The sequence below is a fragment of the Ursus arctos genome, unplaced genomic scaffold (assembly GCF_023065955.2).
Source record: "Ursus arctos isolate Adak ecotype North America unplaced genomic scaffold, UrsArc2.0 scaffold_1, whole genome shotgun sequence".
Taxonomy (NCBI): Eukaryota; Metazoa; Chordata; class Mammalia; order Carnivora; family Ursidae; genus Ursus; species Ursus arctos.
The window spans coordinates 19094663-19120467 of record NW_026622763.1 but is presented as its reverse complement, the minus strand read 5'-3'; the positions used below and the strand labels follow the sequence as shown (position 1 = coordinate 19120467).

Here is a 25805-nt window from a genome sequence, read left to right as displayed (position 1 = left end):
TGCCATAGCAGTTTTTACCTCAGAATATATCTAAATTCAATAACCTATTAACAATGTGCAACAGAGGAAGAATGTAGGAAAAATGTTCTTTTGTTAGCTGAAAATTTTAACAGAGCAAAGAAAAACAGACACCAAACATGAAAGAATGTTTTTAAATGGAGTGAGATGTAAATTATAGTTACCTGAAATGTTAGTCAGACAAAATGGAAGTTAAACATATGTAAGATTTGTACTAAAATTTAAGAATTGGTCACATTTAAAGCATTAACAACAAAAAATTAAATATTCTGCTTTGGATAAAACATCAAATTTGTAGTTTTTGTGAATTTTTAAAAACTTACTATTCAACTTTGCAAATGAATGGACTTGATGTCTCTAGCTTTAGATACGGGGGAACATGTACAAAAGCTACTAAACTCTAAGGATTTTTAAAGAGGACTCAAATTTCACAATGATACTAAGCTGAAAATCCAGTTTTATCTCCTACTAGGTACATACATTTTAACCTATATAAATATCTTTCTTCAATACTTTTTTTCATTAGGCTTAGTTTAAAGGAAAGTTATATGGCTCCCCATTATTCTGACAAAACAGCTTATTCTTTCAAGTTTTCAGGAAAACTACTCTAAAGCTTTTTTTTTTCCTTAATTCAAACATATACACTAGTTATCTAATATATAATTCTATACTATACTGTAATTCTGGGATGTAAATATGCTCTATATTATATTCCAACAACCATGAAGTACAGGAACCGTGATTAAATATGTTCTACAAGTCATAACATGTACTAGCTATTAGAATAAAAAAAAAGTAAATGGGACTTTCAGAAGTCCATTTCTTAACAATGATACCATGATAACAGGTTTGTTTGTTTTAAATGTAGCCATTAACACAATAAAATCCTACCAGGTATATGAATTCAATTTAGAATGAATAAAATGTGAGAATATTCAGGTAAATACTAAAAAACGAAGCAAAGCCTTTAAAAGTCTTACCCATCTTGTTTAGAATAAACCTAAAGAAAAGAAGTCTGGGGGGTAAAAGATTGAAACTGCAGAATTTCGTTTTCAAAAAGTAACAGAAAAAGGCACAATGAAAGTTTCAAGTAGTTGCTTTTAGTACATTAACACTTCAAATGGAAAACAGGAAAGTAGAAGTAGGAAGTGTAACAACATGCAACTGTGTAAAGAATATTTCTAGGGATACAAGAACAGATACATAGGATTCATTTACAAGAGTAGAAAAATGTATACCACATGCTCTAGAAGCAGCAAAGCAATAAATACAAAAAGTTCCTACTCCTTTTTAAAAGGTTTAATAGGTACATCACATGCTGTCTGTAGCATACTATGTATTTCCCCACTACACACAAAAAGGAAATTGTTTTCAGTAATGCTGAAGAACTCTGAAAAAATGTATTAAATCAATTTTGTTCACATGAACATGGGGAAAATATTTCCAAAATGGCAAATCTGCTAAGACAATTTTTATCTGAAAGATCTGAGGATGGTCTCCAAATTCTTAAAGTGTAACCATTTTTCTAGAAGTCAATGAAAGCTTGAGATAGACCAGAAATTTTCTGCATGTATGTGTCAATGGCCAACCTCTTAAATATTAAATGAAATGGGACTGGCTTAGCCTAAAGGGGAGATAGAGAAAGTCTTAATATTTGGAAGCCCTCCAATTTTTTAGTATAAGGAGATTGTCCTGTAAGTTTATAAAGGAAGCTAATTCACCAGATAGAACCACATACAGAAATAGATGAATAGGTAGATAATAGGACACCAAAAGATGTTGCTTCAAAACGACATTTCCCCATTTTGATAAAACTCGTTCAAATCAATTATAGACAATAAAAAGCATTAATACTTAATTTAGAAGTTTCAAAGATCACTTACCTCTTACTAACTGGGTACATTTCACCACATCTGTGTGTGGATGTTCAATGGTGATCTCAAAACCTGAAATAAAAAGCACTTTTTTCCCAATCACTTATCACACTATAATACTTGCCTGAGAAATGCCATTCGTCAGCACAACCATAAATGTATAATATACTGTTCATTATTAAAAAGATCCAAAGACAAAGTTATTTTCTATCACTGACACGCTCATTATACCTTCAATGACGAGAAATAATTTCTTCTCAAAAACAATGTTCCACTTAATGAAAACTGGTTAACAAAGCTATTTATAGATTGGGGTGATATTTACTAAAAATTCTGAATTATGATTAGTTTGAGATTACCCTCAGGTTAAAAACAAACTAAAATTATGGAAAATACAACTATTAAGCAAAGAATTCAACTATGTAACATATTTTTAAAATGTATAACAACTCTTTTAAAAGATGTAAAAAGAGTATTTTTCATAAATATAATCCCTGGGCCATAGTGGGAGAAAAGACCTTTTAATAATTTATAGTCTTCTTATTTTCTTAGCATGCCTTTGATGAAAGGGTTTCAACCAGTTAGCTTATAATTACATTTCACTGATAATAAAGTTATTAAGGCAGGTGAACCTTGTAGCCTCAAGATTCTTTAAATCACTGTTTCTAAAACCAAAGATAAAATGCTGAAAGAGCTTTCAATGTCTAAACAACCCTTAGGTAGGGCAGGGTTTTTCTTTTTAAAAAGTGGAGGTCACATCTAGTGTCTTCAGCAGTCAACGAATAACATCCTGACAAACAGGTAATCTAGATTTTTAAAATTGTTGTGTGATCTATCTGTATTTCTACTGTAATTAAACCTGCAAAATCATACTTTAATCAAAGCCACAGAAGTATATCTTATAAATTCTAACATTCCCCTTAAAATAATTTTCCTTTTAATCCTTATTACACAAATCTTTGTAAATTTCTTATTTATATAATCTCATATAATAAAGCAATAACATGCTAAATCATTGGATTGGGAGATAAGATTCTCACTTTTATTTTTATATCTTTTCATACTATAAAAACATCAAACAAGTTATATCTATTTCACACAAGCTACTTTTCTAAAAAAAAAAAAAAAAGTCTGTCATGATGGGAGGCTATGATTATTGCACTTCTTTTCAACATTTGGGAATGGAGTAATAAATAAATAGCTGCCATAATGAATAATGGCTACTTATGACACACAATGTGGTACATGGTTTTTATACACTATCTCTCATCTTCATATTCACAATGTTAAGGCAGACATTATTACTCCACCTCGCATATACAGAATGGAGGTATGAAAGGTAAAACAACTTTGCCTAAGCTTAAAAAGCAAGTCAAAGGCATATGGATTTTAAACAAAGATCTCCATAAAGCCCATGTTATTCCCATCATACACTGCTAAGTTCTTCCAGAATATACGGCTTCACACAAGACAAACCTTGTTAGGTCTCAATTTCCTCAATAATAAAGTGAAAGATTCAAATAAATAATCTTTAGAGATCACTTAAATTGCAAAAAACTTGCAGACAATGTAACTTTTAGAAAAGGATGATCAATGTTTACATAACTACTGTGTCACATTAAAAATGATGTGATAAATTCATTAAATACTGACTATAAGTCAGAATATTTGTACATATTACAATCATATGCAGGCTTTCACAATGAAAACTATGTTTACCATTCAATTAATGGTAAATGCAATTTTAAAAAAATGGTTTCCTTATAACCAGCAATACTATTCTGGCCCCAAACTTGTTTTAAAATGAAACTTTCTTTAATGATAAAATTATTCCATCTTTAGAACACCACACTGAAGAACACACACAAAAATAATATCTGACATAAGTACATACCTAGGGTTTGTAGCATTATGGTTTCAAGTAAAACCAGTTCTTGAGTCTGTTGAAGGTAAGCCTGCCAGGTAAAAATAATAACATTAAAATGCTTAAGATAAACACTGCTAGACTATGGGACCGTTAAATCTCATGAAAATTACAGACACATTACAGAAGAATCAGAAACACAAAGGAAATAATTTGAGGGTGACAGAAAAATCCTATTTTCTACGACCAATCTAAACTGATTTACTTCTAATACAGAATATGTAAACAAGGTAAAAAACAACAAAAAACCCTAAAAAGACAACAATAACATGAAAGGAGGTAGAGCTTAACTGAAAACAACAAACCCTCCAGCCTGTAACATAAAACTTCATGTAGGCACTGGTGCTTTAAGACACATTAAGACAGGAAGCACCAACTCAAGTAAGAACATCAAATTCAAACCTGCCTGTAAAGAAAAGATGTATCAACTCAAAGATATTTCATAAGTAATTCCTTGACGGTCAGAGTTAGTGAGTTATTTTTTTAAAACTTCCTCTCTTCAAAAAAGACAAAATAATATCAAAGCAAACCTTCAAATCTCTAGGTTAAAAGAAGACATTTTAGATATAAAGTACCAAAAGAATGTATCATACACCCACGGGGAAATAGAGGGCCTTCTCTTTTAACTTCAACAAATCATTCCCCTAATGTAATTACTCTTGGAATAAAGAGTATGAAAAATTTCTACCATTATCAAATTTCTTAAATTATGACAACTCAGTAAGGTGATTAAAAAAACAATGCATCATAAATATTCATGTAACGACATGTTGCTAAACTCAAGAGTGAAAAGCACATTTATGTCCCATTTTGAAAAGGTCACTAAGATGATTTTTTTAAGACACAGATTTCTATTATTTGAATAATACCCTAAGTATTCACCAAAATTAATTCTGAATTTATAAAGTAATAGAAATTACAAGAACAATCTCTGAATAATCACGCATTCTTTATTATTGAATGGTTACATTAGTATTTCTCACTCCCTTAAAGCCAACATCTAAGATAAAATTTGTCATTAATAAACTCAGATATACTTAAAAAACATCACATATACTTAATCTGGACTTTAAGATTAACTAAATGAAAGTAAACTAATATAATCTGGCAGTCATTCAGTAGCTGAAAGTTCCTGATAAAGGAATTCACCTATAATATAAGTGCTGGGAAAGTGAATTTAAAGGCCTAGAATTCTAGTTTCTGTTTTAAGACGTAGCAACATTTTGAAATGGCACCTTCAAACAAGGTCTATTAAAATGTTGATGATGAACAAGTTGTTTAGAAGCTAGCATTAGTCTTGAGGAAAATTAAAATATGACCCCCCCCCCATGAAAGCATGGTAAAATAGCATCTTTATGGATCAGTATTAGAGAGAGAACTATTGGTATATATGTATTAACAAGGGAAAAATTCTGTAAAATTACTATTTACTGTTCTAGAGGCAATCCGAGGTTTTTCTGTATTTTTTTCCCCCATTGTTGACAGTTTAAGAGTTACTTATCTCTGGTCTCAAATGGACCCAAACAACGGAGGTGATATGACTTACCCTCAATATATATCATAGGTTTGCTGTGAGGATAAACAACAAAATGTGAAACACTTATAACCACCTCTGATCACAGCCTTAACGTGATTCAGAATGACACTGAAATACATGTACATACATGAAATATGTTTCTGTTAGATCACTCCCCGGTACTACACTCCTAAATGGTAAAAGAAATAAGCAGCAGTTGGAAGGCAACACCAATTGATTTATTATTACATACATCACATTTAGTATCCAGCAGTGGCTCTAGGGGATGAAGACAAGCATGTGCTACTTTGATAACATGTTCAAGTTTTCGAGCCTGTTCTTCCACTTTTGCAGCCAAAAATAATGCGGTAGGTGATATTATCTGCAGAAAAGATAAAAATTTGGTGATTTAAAAGTAAAAAATTTTGGAAAAACCTTCTATTTTCTAAGGGAGGGTCGTGCAAAGAAGGAATGTAGTATTAAAAGTATAAACTGCGAGTTGGGCTATAATAAGATTCATATAAGAGTTTTAATAAAGTGATTCATTAAATAGAACTAGTTACCCTAGTTTATAAAACCTGCATTACTTGTTTTGCAAATAGAATACCAAAAGGAAAAAGGAAAAAGACTTCTACTCAGGCTAACTAAAAGAAACTTTAAATCATATTAATGCATATTGTGGAGGTAAAGGGGAAAAAAACCTCAAGCAAAATAATAAAGCCGTAGCTTTAAAAAAAAAAGGTAGTAAAATATACCCAAATTTTCCTTCTTTTTAGGTACAGCCACTACTTTCTAGGGTTCTTTTAAATTAATCAACAATTCATTGTGTGGTTAAGAGCTACATAATCTCGCTTTTGGGACAGGAAAAGGATCTTACAAGGCAAAATGGGAAGATTCTGAACGTGATATTACTACCTAGTATCTGTATTACTTCACTACAACAATATTAAAAGTAGCTAAAAAAACCCAGGGAATAAACATGTAAGATAAACCAATAGATTAGAAACACTGCCATCTGGAGATCAAGAAATACGCAATTTTTTTTTTTTGGCTTTAGTACATTATATGTTCTTGGGATTGAAGTATAAGAACATAGCACTCCAAAGACATTGACTAAAACAGAGAAACATCAATTTTGAACAATATTTACCCAAAAAGTTAGTAATAAACTGAATTAATTGCTGACTCAGAAAATAAGCACATTCTAAATTCAAATAATCTAAGATTACACAGAAGAAATTTCTCACGGGAAGATGATTTCTAAATGTCAAGATTCAGATTATTTTTCAAGAGATGAGCATCTGAGTCTCACTTATCTTGGGGGTCATCAATCACTGTATGGAAACAATGCCAAAAGAGGGAGGAGAGGAGAGAAAGCATAAATCACGCTACATGATTTGGGTAGTTAACATGAAGAGAAAGTTTCTGATACAAGAAGGATGACTCTTTCCTCTGAGCTTTTAAAAACAACTTATAAATAATGCTGAGCCATGAAATTCAATCACTGGATTTTGGATCTGAAAGGGACCCTCACTGGTCCAAATTGCATTTGCAGATGAGTAAATGGAGTAAAAATGACTTCAAGAAATTCTTTTCCTGATGTACACATGTTTAAAACAGACCTAAAATTAAGTGAGTTTGGCTCCAAACAACCAGTAATGTTACCTTAAAAGGACTGAGTAATTTCAACTTGGATTTTCAACTTACTTCCATCCTTTAGAATTAAAATTACAACAAGGAAAACATATAAAATTGAGAATGCTCAAAAAAGGAACTTATTCTTAGTTTTCACAGACTTAGAATAAACTAATGTTATCTTTACAACAGATTTAATTAAGCAACAGCAAAATTAGTTAATATTCTTGAAATACCAGCTAAATAGCAGTCATGCAGGCAGGGGTTTTTGTGAAATGTAGAAAGCACAAGAGAGTGGACAATCATTTCCTTAGTTATTTCTTCCACATACTGAACATTTCCTACACTGCTATGTACTTCATTTGAAGAATTCCTTTTCTATTTAAAGGCTTACCTCATTCTAAGGAAAATTCCCAAGTCAGAGTGAAGTGCCCTTCTTTATTCAACAGGAAGCTGCATACCTCTATTATTGTACTTCCACTGTATTCTAACTTCTGGCTTACTAATTTTGTCTGCCCTACCAGTCTAGCAGCAGCTTAAATATAGAGACTGAATTATTCATTCATGTTCCCATTGTCTCCCATTGTGTAGCTGCTCTTCAACACATTTGCCAAATGAATGATATGTGGATAATCCACATATAATTATAAAGGCACCGATGTTAAATTCAAACTATTCCAAATACCACAGTAAAAATCTAGGAGCCAATACTACAGGGTAAGAAATGCAAGAAACAATAAAGATACTCTCAGTTTCCCACAATCTTTCACTTTTTATCTAAGTCATGTCTAAGAGGGGAATGGCTAAGCCAGCCATCAAATGCCAGAACGATTTACCAAAGAGTGAAGCAATACAGACTCAAGTCCAATGTCAAATCAGACTGAACTTAAACTAACTTCCTAACTGCCAGATGATGCAGGATTTCTCTTACTTGCCTAAAAGGTACCTCTAAAAGTCTCCAATGAGTTCTTCTTGGTAAAATCTCTTAGGATTCCCAATCACCGCTTCATTCTCTTCAGACTTCTTGTAAGCCTCACTATCAAGAAGTACTTTCAAACCACACAGCTTTTCTCCTTGCAAAATAGTCTCAATGGAACAAAGTATGTATACTAGTGAATGGTTCTAAAATTCTACAAGCAATTTTAAAAATTAAATGTTCAGAGAGCTAAGCAATAATCTTCAGAGTAGATTCCTAGTTTATTTACCCACACTCCTCACAGAAGTCTTTCTGTTCCCTCTAAATAGGGCTCAATTCTCATCCTCCTCCAGTGCAACACTAATACCCAACACTCTTCCAAAGTTCTGGTGAAATCCACTAACTCCATTCACATTTCCTCCTCTACAGCCTGCAAACATTTTACTCCATCAGGGCTGTAAAAACAAAACAAAACAAAACAAAACACCTTTTTAGAGAAATACTTTGTGAATATCCATGTGAGGCTTTAATTTTAAGGACGACTAAAGAAGGTAAATCAAGTTAGGTACTTCTGTTTTTTGTTTTTTTTTTAATAGAAAGCCGATTTTGTTGTGTGGCTTATTGAAAGGAAAAGAATTCCAAAAGTTTTAAGTAATGGCTATATTATTAGTTGGTCTGTGGCTTTTAAAGGTGAGCATAGTTTTGAAGGCAACAGACTTTTATTAGTGCACATAAACTTGGTTCAAAGTCAAAGAATTCGGACCCTTATTGGAGTAGATACTTGGTTCGAGTGAGCAAACAATTACAAACTGAGATTTAGTTCACTGGGGAGGGAGACCACGCACTATCCATCTTTGTGTTCTGCTACCTAATTTAATAAACCTTCTTGAATTACTATAACTAAAGGAAATAAAAACTGATTTTTAAATAGTGTCAAGAGTTTGTCAGCCTAGCAGATGTACAACTATTTCAAAGGGATATTACATTCTCAAAACAAGACAAATTTCTACAGAAATATACCATACAAATCATGGAGAGGGGGAGGAAGAGGTGATGAAGCCAGCTGTAGCATAGTAGTCAGGCTGCCTCAGTGGAATCCTGGCTCTGTTATCTGACTAGCCTAGGCAAATTACTTATTTCTTTGTGGCTCAGTTTCCGCATCTGTAAAATGGGAGAAATAGTATCCGCTTGTAAAATTGTGGTGAGGATTAAATGAATCTATGTAATAAAGCACTTAGAATAGTGCCCCCGAGTAAGAGGACTCAAATACTATCATTACTATGTTGTAAAGTTAAACAACTGTGTATTGCTACTGCTGATCTTAAAATTAAAAAGTGATTTAGCATGCTTTTAAAAATTCCCTTCTTTCTTGCTCATCTTCTTCCTTTCACAGTTAAACTGAATTCTTTAAAGGTTCCATGGTAGCCTTAACTAAGCAGATTCACACACACTAAAATGATGACACACATTACTTCAATCACTTCAATACACCAGTATTTCTTTTGTCCCTGCTCCCTCCAGTTGTTTTCACCCCCTTCTCTTTTTCTAGTCCTTTACATGTTTCCATTCCTACCTCTTGATCTGACTCCCTTCCTTCTCCATGTTTTCTCCTCCTGCCCATTCCTGGCTGCTGTCTCCCCCTTCTGCTCATAATGCCCTCACTGCTGACATTCTTCACTCTCCACTGCTGGCTTCAACCTTGATATTTGGAGGCAAGGTCAGTTTGAATTAATAAAAGCCTGGGTAATTTCTAAATCACTGATGCTGGCTGTACCAGTTTCAAATGAATCACTCTGGTCTTTATTCTTCCAGTAATTAATATTGTGCATACACCTTGTGTGTACATCTTTATTTAAGAACTAGCCACAAGCTGTTTTATTACTCTTCGACTTAAATTTCCTAATCTAAGAGTCCTAACAGAAGCAAAGAAAAGACTTCCATGTCCACCTTCCATTTGCTAATACATCATCAATAGGTTTGTTCTAATCTGTCCTTATGTTTCATCTTCAGGCCCTACAGGCTGGTGAATCCACTTCTGCCCTGTTCCTTAACTGTCCCCAAACTCCGGCCTCCCCTAAGACTAGGATAACTATTTTCCTGTGCCTTCAAAAAGCTTCATTAATGAATACACAGTTAGTTCTAGGTACCACAGTTCAAAATTGGGAAACCACACACCTAAGGCTACAGTTAAAGAGAAAAATGGTAACGGCATAACTTTAGGAGACTCCCAGAAAGGTCCTAGAATAGGAAAAAGGAAGTAGAAACTTAGATATAATAAGGGGCTAACAGCTCCTCAACAAAGAAGAAAACAGAAGTCAAAATGTCCATTTATTCATAACAAAGATCACCAAGCTTGACCAATTAGACCAAAATTCCAGTAAAAAGTGGTTCATTTCCTTAATTTTGATGCACTGAAAAGACTGACATCCCAGTATTAGAGAAAATGTCATTAACTCAATGTGGTATTTTAGTTGTTTTCCTACACATATAATTATGCATGAGTGTAATACTGTCAGCATAACAAAATTTATACTGGAAATAAAGCCTTCAGGTTGGATGTTATTTGGGATTTCTAATTACATCTAAAAGAGAGCTGGTTTAATAAAGACTGACTATTATTCAGTAATGCTGAAAAGCAGTAATAATTAAGAGAATAAGGCCTGATTTCCAGAGTAATTACATGATATTTATAAGTATTTAAATGCTTAATGTAACCTGGCTTTAAAAAATTTATTTATGGAGCCTATGTTACCATTATGAATCTGTTACAAAATGAAAAAAAATTCAACTTACAAAGTACATGTAGCATTTCATAGTTAAGTCTCTACTCTCCCTTACATACTCAGCTCTTACCAACCGACAATAAATAGTCACATATTACTAGGAAACAAGTTGCATAGGTATTCAAATACTCCACATAAATTTTTAAAAGTCCACTTTCCTTCAGATAGCTAAACAAATAAGAATATTACTGAAGACTTAATATTGTGGATAGAATTGCCCAAATTGATCGACAGATCCACACATTCCCTGTCAAAATCTCAACTTTTCTGCAGAAACTGACCAGCTGATCCTAGAATTCCTATGGAAATGCAAGGGACCCAGAAGAGCAAAAACAATCTTGAAAAAGAAAAAGTCAGAAGACTCATACTTCCTGAATTCAAAATTTACTACAAAAGTTATAGTAATTAAGACAATGTGATAATAGTATAAGGAAAGACATGAAGATCAAAGAATAGAACAGTTTCCAGAAACAAATATTTAATTCAATGGAGAAAAAAATAGTCTTTTAAGGTGCTGGGACAACTGCATATCCACATGCAAAAAACCGAAGTCAGTCCCCTTCTTTACACCATAAACAAAAACTAACTAAAAATGGATCATAGACCTAAATATAAGAGCTAAAACTATAAAACTCTTAGAAGAAAACCGGAATAAATCTTCATGACCATGGATCAAGCAATATTTTCTTTGATATGACATCAAAGCACAAGTGACAAAAGAAAAATCCTAATAAAGTAAATGCATATATTACAGATGAAACCATCAGCAAAATGAAAAAGATAACCCAAAGAATGGGAGAAAATACCTGCAAATCCTGTATCTGATAAGGGACTGGTATCCAGAATATATGAAGAACTCTTACAATTTAATAGGGAGACAATGCAGTTTAAAAAATGGGAAAGGGGGGGCTCCTGGATGGCTCAGTGGGTTAAAGGTCCGACTCTTGATCTCAGGGTCATGAGTTCAAGCTCTGCCTGTGTGCAGCCTACTTCAAAAAAAAAAGGGTGGGGAGGGATAAGTAGATATTCCCCCCAAAATGATACTATAAATGGCCAATAAACACATGAAAAGATGCTCAATAACACCAGTCATTACGGAAATGCAAATCGAAACCACGAGATAATGCTTTATACTCACTAGGATGCCCATAAGATCGCTATAATAATAATTTAAAAAAACAGACAATAACAATTAAAATGTTGGCAAAGGTGTGGAGAAATTGGAACTCTTAACATATTGCTTGTGGGAAGGTAAAATGGTTATGGCTACTTTGCAAAAGTGTGGCAATTTCTCAAAATGTTTTTAAAAAGCTTTCCAAGATTACTGAGGTCTAGAGTTACTATACAACCCAGCAATTCCACTCCTAGGTACCCAAGAGAAACAAAAATGTATGTTCACACAAAAACTTGTACAGGACTATTCACAGCGGCATTATTCACCATACCTAAAGATCAGAAATAACGTAACTGTCCACCAACTGATAAGATGAGGTATATCCACATGATGGGTGGAATGTTATTCAGCAGCAAAAAGAAATGAAGCATCAATACATGCTACAGCATGGATGGATCTTGCAAACACTATGATAACCCTAAAGACCATATTATTACATAATTTCATTTATATGCAATGTAGAAAAAAGGTAAATCTATTGAGAGACAAAGAATGGTTGCCAGGTCTGAAAGAGGGGAAGAAATCAGTGAATAACTGCTAATGGGTACGGGGTTTCTTTTTGGGGTGATGAAAGTATTATAAACTTAAGATTGTGATGATGGCTGTACAACTCTGTAACACATTCGTTAAACTGTGCACTCTGAATAGGTGAATTTTATGGTCTGTGAATTATCTGAATAAAGTTTTTTTTTTTTTAAAGAAGCTTATGTCAAAGACATCCCTTTTAAATTACTTCCAACAAAGGAAATTCCTAGGAAACCAAAAACCTAATCACAGTACAATAAACAGTGGTAAACAACATTCATGTTAACGCTGTGTGACTTTATAACACATCTGTTAATTTAAAAGTAAAATCAGGTTTCTTTTTCTGAAAGTATATTATATATCATTTCTTAAACAACATTCAACTTTGACATTTAAATTACATAATTATTTCAGAAAACCCTTGATTTGTTTAGCAAAAATAATTTGAACAGATGTTTAAGTCTACCTAAAGTGAACCATATTGTTAATTCAAGTAGCTACTCCTATTAGTCACTCGAAACAGCAACCATTGAGCTAGAGCAATATAATCTATCTAAAACTTCTATCTAAGGATATGGGGAGCGTGTAAAAATTTGGTTATCTTCTCTGAATCAACATATCATTTAAAGACTGCCCCCAAATACTCAGAATTTTCTTTACCTTCTCAAAGCTTCTTTTTTTTCCCTAAGCATGAAACTATGACAGTTTTCATGATCTCAGGATTTTTGACCAGTAAAGAATCATCATTACTTTTTCAACTTCTAAATGAGCCCTCTATTTAAAATTAGCTTGAATGTGCAAACTTCTCTATATAAAAATTACTACAGTGAGAGCCAATAGTAATCTTGACAGATATGAATGTCTATACTTTTCATTAGTTAACTGCTATTACTTTTTAAGAGTTTATAGCTCAAACCAGCACCATCAAATAATAATGTAATGTGAGCCACAACTGTAATTAAAATTTTCCTAGTAACCATGTTAAAATAGTAAAGAAATGTGAAATTAACCCACTTCTAGTTAGTGGCTACATTATCAGCAAAGATTTAAACCCACAATTGGCATTCTAAAGAAAAATTTCATTAAAATGATATGAAACAGACTGAAACGTATCAAATAGGCATCACAAAATGGCTCAAATTGATTACTGTTCCTAGTCATTCCCACAGTAGAAAGACAATTTTTTCCTCCTCTTTCACTAGAATGTAAGTCCCTTAGGAAAAACACTATTTCTTATTTATTTTTTAAAAAACATACCTTCTTTGCACACTGCTTGTCACATTAACACGCACTCAATGTTTGTGGAATAACTACTGTCATGGAAACAGAGTATCATGTAACAAAGTACAAACCATTAAAGCTGTAATATTTAAAAATTTTAATGCTGAACAAGTAAGTGAACTTCTACAGTCATTAGTTTCTTCTTCTGTATCAGACTCAAATAATTTAAAGAAAAACTTCATTTTACGTGTTTTTCTGTAAATATGGTATCAGGAGTACTTAATACACCACCTTTGCATCTAGAACCATAACTTAGTTAAGAATAAAACTTTAAATTTATGCCCCAAACTATGGTAGGGTGGTAAGATTTCCATCAGTTTCCCCACTGTAGAGTATATAGCAATCTAATTTGATTTTCCCTCAAGAAAATTATTTTACCCAATTTAATGCACTAAAAATATCTTCAGACTTCCTGTTCTGCCTTCAAAGTCAATTTAAAAATTACACAGTTTTGACAGAGACCTTTGTGTGTCTTAGCTAATACAAATACCAACACACATTTGTTAATGTAAAGATCTGCTCTATTCTACACATCAGTTAGTTTAGAAATAACTACACCACCAAACTGTATAAAATGCTTTCTTATTTGAGACAAATGAGCTAAAGGTACCATAAAAACATATGAACTATCAAGACTAAGAGACACATAGAAGTGTGTGTGTGTGTGTGTGTGTGTGCGCGCGCGCACAGAAAAGATCTGATTTGAACCTTTTACAATCATCTCATTTTCTGGGGGGAAAAAACTGCCTCACGAAGACTTTATGAAGACTTGTATAATATAGAACCCAATATACCACATCAGTCAACATCCCTGTAATTAGCCAAGGAACATTAAAGTTTTGTGGGAGAACATTATCTAGAGTTCTTTTCAGAATTCATTTGCAAAAAAATCAGTCAAGAATATCACATATGCTTTTAACGTCTATTGATTAAACTGTCCCGGGTGGATCATATGTTTCTTCTTTGACAGAATGAAGTCAAGTGACTTAATTATTCCTAAAAAATTATCCTTATCTTCTTAGAAGTTCTTAAACCTATTAAAGGACAGTTGTCCCCTGAACAAAGTGGGGGTTAGTAGCGCCACGCCTCCCTCCCCACCTCCTGACAATACACATGTAACTTTGACTCTCCCAAAACTTTCCAAGTAGCCTACTGTTGACTGGAAGCCTTATAGATAACATAGTCAATTAACACGTTTAGTATGTTATATACCATATTCTCACAATACCTAATTTTTCTCAAATTTTCAGTATTTCTAGACTATGTGGCTTGTCATTGAGTTTTTTTTTCAAGTTGCTGCAAATCTCCAAAAAATTTCTCAATGTATTTATTGAAAAAAAATCTGTAAGTGGACCCACAGAGTTCAAACCTAAGGGTCAACTGTACAATTACATGATAGTCTATCTCTGTGTTTGGAAATTAGTGTACAATCTCCTAAAGTGACAGAAAATTACCTTTTAATGTCTTATCTGAAGAGTTCTGAGGAGATAGTGGCAGAGGAGGTAACCAAATCCCCACAGAAAAACAGAATAACAAGAGAGCAAAAGCAAAACCCCATGGATATTTATAACCAAACTACCTGGCAAGGCATTCCTAGGAAAGTCCAAAATACAAATGGGTTAAGGACAAAACTGGCAAATATGTCACCACAACACCTACCCAGTATCAGCATCTATGCAACAAGAAGCAAAGGAAACTAATGGGGCATTTGCTGGATTTGATAAAAGAACCTCAAAATAGCCCACAGACATTTATTGGAAATCATGATAGGCCAATCGGGAAACGGCAGCTGAACCTGGGAGTAATTCTGTCAAGTTCAGTTAGTGGGTAGGTGCCACAGGCCTAGAGTAGGGCTTAAAGGGTTGAAGCTAACTTCTTTTTTTTTTTTTTTAAAGATTTTATTTATTTATTTGACAGAGATAGAGACAGCCAGCGAGAGAGGGAACACAAGCAGGGGGAGTGGGAGAGGAAGAAGCAGGCTCCAAGCGGAAGAGCCTGATGTGGGGCTCGATCCCAGAATGCCAGGATCACAACCTGAGCTGATTAACGACTGCACCACCCAGGCGCCCCAAAGCTAACTTCTTATGTACTCTTCGAAGTGATCTCCCAAGGCTCTTTTCCAGGACTCCACACTGAAGAGAAACTTGAGAACCAAAGCAGAACTGGTAGGATAGGGAGAAGGTAAAGAGACGATAAAAATGAGGGAGGGGAACACAGCAAGGAAACCTCAGAAAGCAAGCTGCTATATTTCTGTATATGTAACTGAAAAGTATTTAGGTCATACAAAGATACTTTAAGAAAAAATTAGAAGAGTTAACCCTAAGCAAACAAAAATCACACTAGAAAGAACTGGTCAAAAAAAAAAAAAATCAACAACTGGTACTGGGAAAACTGGATATCCACACACAAAAGAATGAAATCAAACCCTTACCTCACATACACACAAAAATTAACTCACAGCGGATCAGTGACCTCAACTGAAAAACTAAACATAAAACTCTTAGAGGAAAACGAGAAAAGCTCCATGATGGGTTTGGCAATGATTTCTTAGAAATGACACCAAAAGCATAAGCAACACAGAAAGAAATAGGTAGACTGGGCTTCATCAAAATTAAAAACTTTTGTGCATCAAAAAAGTGAAAAGAGTTCACAGAATGAAAAAAATATTTGCAAATCATGTATTTGGTAAGAGAGTAATATTCAGAATATATAAGGAAGTCCTATAACTTAAAAAACCCAATTAAAAAATGGATGAAAGACTGGTTAGACATTTCTCCAAAGAAAATATATAAATGGCCAGTAACCACATGAAAAGATGCTACAACACCAGTAGCCACCAGAGAAATGCAAATTAAAACTACAATGAGATACCATTTCATATTCATTAGGATGGTTATTACCAGAAAACTAGAAAAGAGCAAGTGTTCGTGAGGACATGGAGAACTTGGAACCCTTGTGCACTGCGAATGGGAATGTAAGATAGTGCTATTGATACGGAAAACAATATGGCAGTTCCTCAAAAAATAAAACATGGAATCACAACGTGATCCAGTAATTTCACTTCTGGGTATGTGCTCAAAAGAGTTGAAAGCAAGGACTTAAGCGGATTTTTGAAAACCCACATTCATAGCAGCATTATTCACAATAACCAAAAGGTAAAAGTAATCCAACTGTGGTTCATACATACAATGGAATAACATTCAGCCCTAAAAACGAAGGAGATTCTGACACATGCTACAACATGGATGAATTTTGAAAACATTATGCTAAATGAAATAAAACAGACATAAAAAAGGACAAATATTGTATGATTCCACTTTTATGAGGTAAGCAATAGTGAAATTCATAGACTAATAGCATGGTGGTAGTCAGGGGCTGGGGGAGGGGAGAATATGGAGTTTGCTCAATGAGCAGAATTTCAGTTTGAAAAGATAAAAAAGTACTAGAAATGGATAGTGGTGATGTTTGCACAACAACGTGAATGTACTTAATGTCACTGAACTGCACATTTAAAAATGGTTAAAATTATCTTCCCCCCCAAAAAAAAGGGACGCTTTGGTCTCTTGGGATCAAGTCCTGCATCAGGCTCCTTGCTCAGCGGGGTGCCTGCTTCTCCCTCTGCCTGCCCCCCCCAATTGCTCAGTCTCTCTCTCTCTCTGACAAATAAATAAATAAAATCTTTTGGGGGGCCTGAGTGGCTCAGTCGGTTAAGCGTCTGCCTTTGGCTCAGGTCATGATCATAGGGACCTGGGATCTAGCCCCACATCGGGCTCCCTGCTGGGTGGGGAGCCTGCTTCTCCCTCTCTCTCCTCCTACTGCTCCCTCTGCTTGTGCTCTCTCGCTCGCTCTCTCAAATAAATAAAATCTTTAAAATAAATAAAATCTTTAAAAAATGGTTAAAATGAGAAATTTCATGCTATGTATATTTTACCACAATAAAAAAACGAGAAAAATTGAAACAGTAACACACCTCCAAACTAATAGACACTAAGGATTCAAAACACAAAACATGAGTAAAAAAGATATGAAGTGGGCAACCCTCTCAGCTCCTCAGCTCCCCTCCCTCTTTGGGAGCTTTGTCCTATCACTCAATAAACTTTGCTTCACTATCACTCAATAAACCTTGCTTTGCTGCCCACAAAAAAAAAAAAAAAAAAAAAAAAAAAAAAGAAATGAAGTCACATACTGAAAGATCACATCACACACCCGAGTATATAAACCCAGAACAACCAACATTAAGACATACTGTAGTAAAATTACTGGATTATAAAGGGAAAAAAAAGTCCTTTGGCCATAAGAAAACTAGATCATCACCAGTAGTAGTGCTTTATAGCAGGAAAAAAAAGGTGTCACATATTTAAGATACCTAAGAAAAGAAAGCATGAGTCAAGAATTTTATACACAGCAAAACTGACCTTGAGTATAAACATCACAGATAAACTATTACCAACATGCAAAGATTCAGGAATTTTGTTTCCACAATGTTCAAGAGAACTTCAAACAATCAAAACGACTAGAGACTTCAACAGAAGCACTGGCAGTGAGCAAAAATAGTTACTTGTAGAACTAAGACTAAGTAAGGATTAAAAAGTTTTATAATGGTTATTTAAGATAATGTAGCCATAATATGACTTTAAAAACCAAGGGTGAGAGGGAAAGCAAAACAAAAACATTTTACTGTTCTCAGTAATTATACTGGTGGTGATAGTACTGCTATTTCAAAACTTATTTGTGTAATGTGGGGTTAAGTTAATGAGTGATACTGGAATAAATTCTCTCTCTCTCTTTTTTTTTAAAGATTTTATTTATTTATTTGACAGAGATAGAGACAGCCAGAGAGAGAGAGGGAACACAAGCAGGGGGAGTGGGAGAGGAAGAAGCAGGCTCATAGTGGAGGAGCCTGATGTGGGGCTCGATCCCAGAACGCTGGGATCACGCCCTGAGCCGAAGGCAGACGCTTAACGACTGCGCCACCCAGGCGCCCCTGGAATAAATTCTCTAATCCCACATTATTTTTTTTAAGATTTTATTTATTTATTTGACAGAACACAAGCAGGGGGAGCAGCAGGCAGAGGGGGAGGGAGAAGCAGGCTCCTTGCCCAGCAGGGAGCCCGATGTGGGACTCAATACCAGGTCCCTATGATCATGACCTGAGCCAAAGGCAGACGCTTAACCGACTGAGCCACTCAGGTGCCCACTAATCCCACATTCTTAAAATCTGCGATTTTGGTGTGAAAGGTCATAGAAACGTTCTACAAAAGAGAGGGTAAGTAAAAAATGCTGCTGCTATCTTTAATCAGCGAACTCCTGAGCTATTTAAAGTATACATTTAAAATAAATACCTATTTAAAAAAAAATCTGGTTAACCTATACTTCATATATTTAATGTGTAAACGAATAATAAACATTTAATATACCAATGTGCATAGTAAATATATATTTACGGTACTATAAATTTCCTCACTCTTTTCATTGCAGATGTCTAGAAACAAGAGGAACACAGTAATTATGAGTATCCCTAGTGCCCAGCTCATGGTTTTGAAATACCACTTCCTACTAAAACAAAGGATGATTTCTTAAAGAAATGGCCATTAAAGCTGTGGAAAAGAAAATGCAAAAGACGAGCCTGGAATACCTTGCTGTAACAGATAATAAGGAAGTCACCTAAGATTACTGGGGTATAGAGTTATCATATGGTCTATCAATTCTACTGCATCCAAGAGAAACCAAAACATAAGTCCACCCAGAAACTAACACATAAATGTTCACAGGAGCACTATAAGAGCCAAAAAGTGGAAACAACTCAAATGTCCATCAACTGATAAATGGACATATAAAATATGATATAATGGTAGTTGGCAATAAAAGTAAGTGAAGTACTGACGCAAGCCACAACACAGATAAATGTTAAAAATATTATGCAGTAAGGGAAAGAGACCAGTCACAAAGTACCACATACTGTATGATTCCACTTACAGGAAAAGTCCAGAATAGGGTGGGGGAAAAATAGGAAGAGATAGCCAAAGGCCAAAGGGTGTAGGGTTTCTTCCTGCGGTAATGAAAATTTCTAAAATTGACATAAAACTTCGTGAATATACTTAAAACCCCCCACTAAACTGTACACTTTCAACTGATGAAATGTATGGTATATGAATTATATTTCAACAAAGGCGGTATATGTAGGGTGAGAATCATGTATTTATTCTGCCTCTCCTTTATGAACTGTACAACTGGGTGTCTAAGTAGTAGATGAATTACAGCATTTCATTATAAAAATATTCCAATTAATAATGAAGAAACTAGAGTATCACAATGAACGAATGGATCTAGGCATTGAATATCAATCAACAGCTGCTAACACAGAGAAACAAGACATCAGGTGGCTCCTAATTAGGTGTCTCAACACCTGTAGTCTTACTAAAGACTTACTCATCTAACCCGAGTTTGATAAAATTTCCAGATCCACCTGGCAATTTGCAGGGACTTCAAGAACAAAAGAACATGATAAACTGCACCATGAGTATACAATCAGCAAAATCCAGACTCTACAGGTCTAATGCCTTAGGTTCTTCAACAAATAAAATTTAAGTGAAAGCAAGAGATGGAGGGGAAACTTGTGTATTCAGAGACTCAAAAGACTAGTCAAATTAATAATGGGCAAGACTAAACTGTAGCATTTAGGAATGCAGGATTGGGTGGTAAAACTATACAGAAACTGAAGAAAGTAATTACTATAACAAGGATATTGGTTATTTTGTGGAGGGAAGAAAGGGGATGATATAGGGAAGGGGCAATGGAAACATTGCTGGGATAGTTAGCAAAGTTCTCTTTCTTGAGTGGTGGTTACAAGGTTGTTTGCCCTACTATAATTCACGAAGCTATACATTTGTTTGGTGGTTTTATGTTTCTGTTGTATTTTATAGTAAAAAAAACAAAATCAAAAAAACCATCGGGTGCCTGGGTGGCTCAGTCTGTTAAACATCTGCCTTCGGCTCAGGTCATGATCCCAGGGTCCTGAGATCAAGCCCCGCATCAGACTCCTTGCTCAGTGGGGAGTTGCTTCTCCCTCTCGCTCCCTCTGCTGCTACTCCTGCTTATGCTCTCCTGTGCTCTCTCAAATAAATAAAAATCTTTATATTAAAAAAACCCACTTTACCTCATAAATGCAGTTATACTGTAGCAATAAAGGACACCAAACAGGTGGAATACAATAGGATGTGAACAGGACCCAAAGAATAAGAGAGAGAGAAATTCAGAAGTCAAAGAGTGGAGTTTTCTTGGGAATGGTTCATGAAGAGTTGAAACTTCACCTGTCTTAAAACCTGACAGATTACTGTCACATGAAAAGGGAATAGACCACACCATGTGGAAAAAGAGGGATGCACAATGCATAAATGGTAAGACTGATACATGGCTAAAGGGGAATTTGGGGCCTAATTCAAAAGAGGACTTCTAACAACTGTGAAATCAAACCCAACCCAACCCTTTTTTTGGCGGCTGAAAAACATATATGTACCTGCTTGCACAACAAATAGTTTTCTGAAAGGGCACACAAAAACTGTTAACAGCACATGTTCTAGGGCAGTGGGCTTACACACTCAAATTGGAGGGAAGTTTATCATATCCCCCTTTCTACCATTTTCATTTACTATGTGCCTATATTAGTTTTCAAAAATAAAACATTTAACACTTGTCTCTGTGGAGAGGATGTATACAGAGAAAAATGTGTAAGGATTCATTCAACAGATCTGTGAGCAATAAGATTTGATCCATCTTATTGACAAATAGCTGCTACATTATCTACTTTATGTGAACTACTGGTGACACAACTGTGAGTAAAACCAAAAAAGAAAGGAAACAAAACCCTGTCCTTACATTGTTTACCTTCTAGTCTGAATGTGGGTGTCGGGGGACATTTTTAAAAGTGACCCACATTTTTACATTTAACTTCATCTATGTTCGAGAGAAATTTAGGGCTTTCACACTAAAAATATAAACAAAACCCTTCAGCTAACCAAATTCCCCAAAATGTTGGTTTCCTTTCACAAAAGGCAATCATGTTTGACAATTTTATGAGCAATTTGAGTATAAATAAGCACAGTGTAAACTGGATAAAAATCTACTTTAAAAAAAAGTCTTGAATAAATTTCTATTGCGAAGACTATTCTTTTTTTTTTTTTTTAAGATTATTTATTTATTTATTCGACTGAGATAGAGACAGTCAGCGAGAGAGGGAACACAAGCAGGGGGAGTGGGAGAGGAAGAAGCAGGCTCATAGCAGAAGAGCCTGATGTGGGGCTTGATCCCAGATCGCCGGGATCACGCCCTGAGCCGAAGGCAGACGCTTAACCGCTGTGCCACCCAGGCGCCCCGCGAAGACTATTCTTAAAAATTATAGTGGCAGAATGCTGTATTATCAAAGAACAAGGACTATGGACATTTCTGTAGATGGATTCAAAAACAGTGTTCCTCATTTAAGTCTTTACAGGGGGAAGAAAGGAATGCAAAAAGAACATCTGCAAATTTTCAAATGACATCTACTAGTCAACAGTCAAAGTCAACCGAGAAAGATTATAAAAATTGTAAGAAAAAAGTGGTAAACAAATTTTAGCCCAAGCAAAAACACAAGTTTGCTTATGTGTAGCAGCTGACTAACCTGAGATGTACAAAATGAAACGTAGCTATGACCTAGATGATGCATTCTTAGAAGTCATTATAGTCATTCCTTAAAATCATCAGTCCTGAATATTGTCCTTAACTGTGTATTCTTGGAAACTTAGCAGAAATACAGTACATTAAATAAGAATTACAACACATTTAAATCTGGCTGATATTATGTACAGTTCTGAATGCTCCAGCTCAAAAAAAAAAAAAAAAGAAAAAAAAAGGTAATGGAACTAAGGAAAGTTAAGAGAAGATTAAAATGACCATGTAATTTGGAAAGGTGCTATGAGAATAGACAGTGACCACCAAAAACACTGAGAAAACAGTATGCTCTTTACGATCTGATCTTAAGAGAACTCATTAGACTTGGAATTAATATAAGAAACAAACGCATCATGAACTTGACTAACCAAATTAACGAACAGAGTTTCTAAGAGAAACTGGGTCAATATTTATTCTAAGATTGACACTATAGAGGATGTTCTCCCACAGTATATAACTTGGAGGCACCGCTGGCACCAGGGCTTTTACACTTTACTAGATTTATCTTGAGCCTGAAGCTGCAAGGCCATTCTTTAATTATTAACCCCAATTACATAAACCTCACCGCATCCAGTCAGCAAAGGGTAGACTTATCTAATTAGGTTACATATAAAAGTCATTTACTGCTGATAGTGGTCCAACCCTCCAAGAGATACTGACAATAAAACTCAAGGATAAAAGACAGCTTCTGGGTCACCAACACATGTTGACACTGATTTTATTCTTAAACAATAGCACTTAAAATTTAAAGGGATATTTTACTTTTAAATTAGTCAGTGTGGGAAAACACAATGAATTCACATAAACATTAAACATTTTAATATAATTAATGCATGGTATTTATTATAATACTAGATACAGTTTGTCCCCAGCATCTTAAAATTTGTCTGTTAGGGTTTAATTCACTGAATGGTGTTCAGTTTACTTTGGGTGAAATTCATGCTTTTTGTAGTTTACTATGACATTCCATTATAACCCTACAAGAAAAATTTTCCCAATGATGTGGGAGAGTATGAATTTAAAAGTGACTCACATTCAATTTGAGACCACCCCCTTCACCCTAAAAGAATAGGGAAAAAAAAAAAAGATAAAAGAGTGAGGCTGTGCAACTGATGCAAGTGCACCAATACAAATATTTAAAACCACTTTTGATATAATAGCAAAGGTAAAAAAAACAACAATTAGATATGAAGGGTGCAATGTTACTTTTTCAAATAGAAATTACCATCAGATTCCAATTGCTAATAACAATTTAATGTAAAATGCTGAAGTTTACCTTTGTACATATATAAGACACTAAGTGGGGTAATAAAAATACTTTGGCTTTTTATTGAGTGATTTAAGTAAATTAATTAAAGAATGTAAATGACCAGGCTTCACCAGTCAATTTAAAGTTAAACCTGTGAATTTTGGTTGTAAGCAAGATATCTGTTTTAAAGCACACCAACAAGGCCACAGAGACAAATTATGAAAGAGGGAGGGTTCAAAAAGAGAAGTATAGTCTTGTGTGAGATCATTCACTGGAAGTAGAAAAGTAAGCCTGTTTCAGCAAATGGGACATCTGTAGCCACATCAAGAATTTCCAGAACTATTCTGACCTGCGATTTCTACCAGCATTTTCCAGGGCTACTTAAGGAAAGTCACATTTATATCAGTATTCATTAGTTTACCACTGCCTTTGGAGCCAATTTAAATAAAAATGTTATTCTCTCAATCTAAATGTTATTGCCAAAAAGGCTTCCTCTCTCTTCCATAGCGCTATCACTGACCTAAGTTCTGTGCACAAGATATAACTCGGAAAATGGAAGAAGACCAAGAATCATGTAGATTTAAGAGAGAGAGAGAAGAAAAGGACCCTGCAGAGACCAAAACGTCTTTTGACCAGAAGAGATTAAAACAGGAATCAATCTATTGATTGATTAGAATTAGAAAAAAGTATTTTAAGGACCTTTTCAAAGATTGTTTTCTTAGCAAAAAGTTCTTAATGACAATCTACAAATAGCATAAAGTCTTCCATGGCCCATTTTTTTCTACACACACCTTTCAGAATAGCATTCTAAAAACAGCTGTGATAAAAAGAAAAAAGTATAGTGACAGTTAAGATAGAGTTAAATATTTCTAAATTATGGGCAATTTTGTTGAAGGATGCAGCACAGTATGCATATTACTCTGAAAAGAACAGACACCAAATTCACAACTTTCACAAGGTAAAATAAAAATTTCAACTCAACGGTATTAACTCAATTCTTCAAGATTTACGAGTTATGTTCTTTAGTCCTGGAGGATAAGTTTTACTTCAAAACTGATTATACATATACACACCTCTGACACTATATGTGTAAATTCAGGAAAATTTGATGTCTAAGTCACCAAAAATTTAAGTAGACAACTAATGCTGTGATAAAGAGGAACGCTGACACCTTAAGAAATTGTGTTAGCAAATGAAATATTTCTGCTAACCATTTTACTTTCAAAGGGTCATTTAAAAATAACGTCACAATTAAATTAAGCCCAATTCACAGTATTTCAAACAGAAGGAATCCAACACTTTTAAGATGTACAACAGAATGACTAGGCCAAATTACACTGTACATTACTATTTAAAATTATTCGAAAGTAAGTATAAACTTTAAACAAATACCGACGTATTAAGTAAATAAATGTTTATTTTTTAGCTCAAAAACCTGGCAAAGCCTAACACAGTGCCCGGCAGCTTGTTATCACAAATTAAAAAACAAACCAGAAACACTTTGCATTTCAAGCAGAACGTTTATCACGCGGTTTACCTGCACTATTAATTTACCAACACTAAATCCGAAAGTAAAATCCAGGACCAACTTTTTTCTGCGTATCCATTTACCTCAAAATTTTGTTATGGTAAAGACAAACAAAATACTACTTACATTTCTATTGAATTTGGTGAAAGAATGGTGCATATAAAACCTGTGCATATAAACAATCGCAGTGTTTATTGTAAGCTGAGAGCTGGAACGTAACATTTAGGAAATATCCGAGAAAAACAAGATCTGATTTCCAAAACAATTTTGATGGAAAATTCCCGATCTGCGGTGTTTTTCCAATGCTTACCGTTCACTCAAAACCAACCCCAAAACTACGTACATATATAAAAAACAAAACCCTGCAGGGTGGTGGTAGGCTGGACGCCAACAGTAAGAAATGCTGAGCATTTGACTCCAATATTGCTATTAAGCAAGCCCGGGAAGGATTTATCAATGGCTAGGACTGACTAAGCTCAACATCAGACAGTTGAAACGCGCGCGCGCACACCCATACAAAACCACGCCAAGAACAGAAAGACCTCCGGTGAGCTCTCAAGGTACGAGACCCGCCATCAAACCAGCGAGGAGTGCGGGGAGAGGCTGCGGGAAACACGCCTTTCAGCATCGATAACCCCCCCACCTCTCGACCCCTTCTCCGACTAGAAGTCGAAGT

At 34.7% G+C, this 25805-nt stretch overlaps 1 protein-coding gene across 9 annotated transcripts in view; it reads right to left on the bottom strand.

The window, feature by feature from the left end:
* CCNT2 (cyclin T2) overlaps nucleotides 1-25805 on the bottom strand; it is a 38505-nt gene that overhangs the window by 11945 nt on the left and 755 nt on the right. For 3 of the 9 annotated variants that reach the window (XM_057316149.1, XM_044388248.3, XM_048214555.2), the window contains exons 2-4: nucleotides 5586-5714; nucleotides 3787-3847; nucleotides 1902-1964 (exon numbers count right to left, since the gene is read on the bottom strand). In XM_057316149.1, coding sequence (XP_057172132.1) covers nucleotides 1902-1964; nucleotides 3787-3847; nucleotides 5586-5714 — 253 coding nt within the window. Of the gene's footprint in view, nucleotides 1-1901; nucleotides 1965-3786; nucleotides 3848-5585; nucleotides 5715-6579; nucleotides 17814-23385; nucleotides 23413-25255; nucleotides 25338-25805 lie in introns of those variants that run through there. The other 6 variants (XM_026510092.4, XM_026510095.4, XM_026510096.4 and 3 more) reach the window with 4 other exon arrangements.